This window comes from Sardina pilchardus, chromosome 15 (assembly GCF_963854185.1).
Source record: "Sardina pilchardus chromosome 15, fSarPil1.1, whole genome shotgun sequence".
Classification (NCBI taxonomy): domain Eukaryota; kingdom Metazoa; phylum Chordata; class Actinopteri; order Clupeiformes; family Clupeidae; genus Sardina; species Sardina pilchardus.
This window is the reverse complement of record NC_085008.1, coordinates 28,363,013-28,367,845: the sequence shown is the minus strand read 5'-3', so window position 1 is coordinate 28,367,845 and position 4,833 is coordinate 28,363,013. Positions and strand designations below refer to the sequence as shown.

The window sequence follows — 4,833 nt, the reverse complement described above, 5'->3', positions numbered from 1 at the left end:
AAAGGATGTGCATGTTAGGTGTGTTGGGTTGTTACAAGTGTACTGTAAGGAGAGGAAATGTTGGATCATCAAGAGGATGCCCCTGCTCAGGGCTGTTTCCCAAACCATAATTGCTAACTAAGTTAGCAACTTTAATGGTTGCAATACAATTTCCCATTGCCAACCAGCCAACAGGTTACCAACTATGGTTTTGGGAAACACACCCCTGGTAGCCAGTGGAGCTCAATGACAGCGGGGTAAGGAGTGCTCTTTTTGGTTGATTGAAAACCAGACATACCGCTACTTTGTGGATAATTTGTAGCGGTTTCATCGTATTGAGGTGCTGTAGTAGTAGAGACACACACACACACACACACACACACACACAGGTCTGTGTCTCTCTGACACACACACACACACACACACAGGCCCACTGCAGGAATTGATCTTACCCTGAATGTTTGTCCACACCATGGGACAGGTCATGTTCTGTCAAAACTGTTGCAGATGTTTGGTGTCTGTCAATGTGTTTGTTAATATGAGGACATTTTAAAAAACATGCCTGCCTACTGGTCTTTTTTCCTCCGCTTGGTTGTCTCATGAAGCAGCTAAAGACTGGACAAGCCTGCATCTCATCCAATCCAATCCAGTCCTGTGCTTACAGTTTATGTTCCTCAACTCGACAATACAGAATCCACGTTCATGTCCTGACTAAACACTACAAACAACCTGAGTGTGTTTACAAATTCCCTGTGTTTCACAAAACAGTCTTTGTGGTCGCACAGTTTTCAAAAAACGCGTTTTATTATCCGGACTAACAGCGCCATCTGGTGTTTGAAAGTTCAACCTTTCCAAGTCCTAATAGAATAGGCTATATTCACGGATGGCTGTTCAGGAGCATATTTGTTTCCGGTGGAGCCAGGTGTGTTTGAACTTGCTGCTATTGTTAATATAATTGGTGTCTACACGGACTCGCTTGGTTGTTGCACCTAGTGATGTCGGCATGTTACTGTACGATGTAAAATGATTTTTGAAATGTATTGAAAATTGAAATTGTTATTATGGGGCAAACCATATCTTCAGTGCTGGAGTGAACATGTATGGAGCAAAATATAACAGAAGATGCAAATACTGTACAACACAAGCTAACGCCCCATCGGAAACAAATGAGCTCCTGAACAGCCTTCTGTGCATACAGCCTATTGTATTAGGACTTTGAGGGCCAAAGATGACACAACATGTCACAAGACTGACAGAACTAGTCTACGGCACAAGAGGCATGATCAACAGGCATAGTTCAAATGACTCATTTTAAACGTACGCATTTGGATAGTCCTTCAGCCAATTAGACCAACGATCCGGATGCGCCTTTTGGATGAGCTAGTTTGTGATTGGACCCGGCAAATGTGGACAGTAAGCAGGAGTTTCCAGACAGATGTGCAGGTTTCCAGCCTGAACTGCAGGGCGAAATCTAAATCACGGGCAGATCAGGCTAGGTTTCAACCTACCTAACTCTCAGATTCATGTGAGAACAAACATGGCTGGGCACAAATGGGAGCTTTATTAGCGGTGTGACTAAATGTAGCTGTAGTTCTCTGTGGGGGCGTACGTCGGGGTCTTTGGAGGCTGCTTGGACAGGCCGCGCGGACCCTTATTGGCTCCCGTTCTCCGGCCCCTGGACTGGTCCCCTGAGGCGTGCCGTTTATCGGCCCACTTCTGAGCCAGCGCTGTGGAGATCAACACAGGCAGACACACTTAGCAATCCCATAGCCACAACATTCCCATTCCTATAAGCACCATATTCCCATTCCTATATAAACATCATATTCCCATATCATATCATTCCTAGAAACACAGTATTTCCAACCACACTATCCCCATAACATAGCATTCCTATAAACACAGTATTCCCATCATCTCAGCATTCATATAAACAGTATTCCCATACCATAGCATTCCTACAAACAAAGAATTCCCATACCATAGCACTCCCATGACCACACCATTCCCAGAGGATTTCAAAGGGCTGGATAGTGAGCTTTTTAATGGACATGTGTGCATGTGTTTGTGACTCTCCCTCCCTCCCTCTCTCTCTCTATGCATCTGTGTGTTTGGCATCCTCCCATCTCCCTACCCTTCTCCCTCCCTCCCTCTCTCTCTCTATGCATCCTCCCATCTCCCTACCCTTCCGTTTTTTGTTTCTCTTCTCCGTGATCATCTTCTGCTTGAAGTGTTCCTGCATCTGGGTGATGAGGGACGGCTGCTCTGGGATCTTCACTGAAGCCTCTGTAAATGACAGCGCTGTTACTGTAGTCCACCTTGCGCTCTTACCCCTCTAGCATAACCCTGACCATAACCATGCCTAACATAGCCTACCCATAATCTAACCATAACCATGCATAACATAGCCTACCCATAATCTACCCCTAACCTAACCATAACCATGCCTAACATAGCCTACCCAGAATCTACCCCTAACCTAACCATAACCATGCCTAAATAGCCTACCCAGAATCTACCCCTAACCTAACCATAACCATGCCTAACATAGCCTACCCATAATCTACCCCTAACCTAACCATAACCATGCCTAACATAGCCTACCCATAATCTACCCTTAACCATGCCTAACATAGCCTACCCATAATCTACCCCTAACCTAACCATAACCATGCCTAACACAGCCTACCCATAATCTACCCCTAACCTAACCATAGCCTTGCCTAACATAGCCTACCCCTAACCTAACCATAGCCTTGCCTAACATAGCCTACCCGCAATCTAGCATAGCCATAACCTAACCCTAACCTAACCATAATGTAGCCATAACCTTGCCTAACATAGCCTACACACAATCTAGCACAGCCATAACCCTAACTCTAACTCTAGCCTATCCGTAATCTCCAAACTAACCCTAACCTACTCTGGGTCACCTGTTGACATCTCTTTTACTGCAGTCTACCCTGTTCGCTTTCTAACCCACAAACTATACCTACTAATCCTAGCACAGGCCAACTCTCTAGTCCCAGCTTGGCCAGCTGTTCTGAAAGCAGCGTCCATCCACACACACTCCTGACTATCATTAACTGGTACCTACAGTAGCCATCACATACTTCTGGTTTACTATTATTGACTGTGTTTAACTGTTTACTGTTTATTTACTGTTGCTTTACTCTTATTGACTGTGTTGAACTGTTTACCGTTTATTTACTGTTGGTTTACTCTTATTGACTATTATTAGCTGGCACTTCTTACTCTTAGTGACGCCTGTGATTTCTCTCTGGGGGACATTCTCCAGTGTGTCGCTAGGGTCACTGTGATCTTGACCTGCCAGAGGGAAGCGACACACACACATGACAACAGCACCTAGCACCTCACACACACACACACACACACACACTAGCCTCATACCAATAATGCCTTCTACATGCACACTACATATCCCTGCTTCTTGACAACTTGAGGTATGTGTGTGTGTGTGTGTGTGTGTACGTGTCTGTAGTGGTCTGGTTTCTGTTTGCTCCTGTAAAGAATGAGGCCTGTGGGTGTGTGTGTGTGTGTGTGTGTGTAGTGGCCTGGTTTCTTTGCTCTGTGTGGTCATGCAGTAGCCTGGGAACACCCAGACCTTCACAATTGGGAATGGGTCTGGAAAAGATTCACTGACTAAGGACTTTCAGCAAGGGCGTAACTAGCAGTGAAATTAAACTTAAATTGGAAGGGTATATTAAACTCATGAATTAAACAAATTGTTTCAAAAGTGTAGCAATCTTGAAGGTTTTCAATGCAGTTGTTTACTCAATTCCAAAGAAATTCACGTCCATGCCATATTAGCGATTGTATTTGCGTGCCCGTGTTTTGGGGACATTGGAAATGGACTTCAATGGCCTCTTGGCCAGACTGACCTGCAGAGCAAATCCCAAATTTGCCGAAAGGTTGTGTGGGAATTCCCAGGGCAGTCATGCACTGAGCCAGTACCACCACTCACCACCAGGGGGCCCCTTTAGGCCGCCCATCTGCCAACGTGTGCCACAACTACACTGGGACTGGCAGGAAATACTCCTCAGCAACAGATCAACTCAACATCATATCCATAACCACCCTCCGTGTCTCTGAGGGCGCTAGCGATGGCTAGTCTGCTAGCAGCCCCCACACTTCCACGCTTTCTGAAGATCCTACGGTCAGGATCCGGCCCGGTTACGGAGCAGCTCAGGGAAGAGGTGATCCATTTAAGACCGACAGCCTTCCAAAAGCAGCCTGACAAACAACCTTATAGCATATTCAAATATCCTGCACTCTTTCATTTTAAAACTTTTCCCAGTATTTTGATTCCAGGAGTATGTTTTATTAATTTAATTGGTATTCAGAGGGTAAGGACTTTGTCTGTCTGCTGCTGCTTAGAAACACCACTCAATCATATTCAAAATATTCACTTTCAATTATGTGGGAAATATCGCCCAAACACTGTGTTGTAATGGACGGATTGTTTGGATGAGTCGTTTGGATAAAAGTGTTAGCTAAATTACTATTATATAAATGTGCTGATGACATACTGAGTGATATTACTATCTGAACATACATCTAATACATATAGATACATATCTTAAACATCATATATCATAGTGACTGTAATCTGGAATATGACTACAGGTAGGTTAAAGCTTGTGTGACGTTTCCACACAGACACGCACAGCTGCAGGAGAGAGACGTGCCTTTAATAGATACTGGTCATCAGAGGTAAACCATGTAGGGCTGGGGGGGGGGCAAGATCTCTGCTGTGTGTGTGTGTGTGTGTGTGTGTGTGTGTGTGTGTGTTTGTGTGTGAATGTGTTTGTGTGTGCATGTGTATGTGTTTGT

At 44.8% G+C, this 4,833-nt stretch overlaps 1 protein-coding gene across 1 annotated transcript in view; it reads right to left on the bottom strand.

The window, feature by feature from the left end:
• Positions 1–1,173: 1,173 nt before the first annotated feature.
• Positions 1,174–4,833, bottom strand: part of LOC134101621 (ankyrin repeat and MYND domain-containing protein 1-like) — a 21,751-nt gene continuing 18,091 nt past the window's right edge. The window contains exons 18-20 of the mRNA XM_062555325.1: positions 3,235–3,306; positions 2,164–2,265; positions 1,174–1,706 (exon numbers count right to left, since the gene is read on the bottom strand). Coding sequence (XP_062411309.1) covers positions 1,555–1,706; positions 2,164–2,265; positions 3,235–3,306 — 326 coding nt within the window. The 3' untranslated portion in view covers positions 1,174–1,554. The remainder of the gene's footprint in view (positions 1,707–2,163; positions 2,266–3,234; positions 3,307–4,833) is intronic.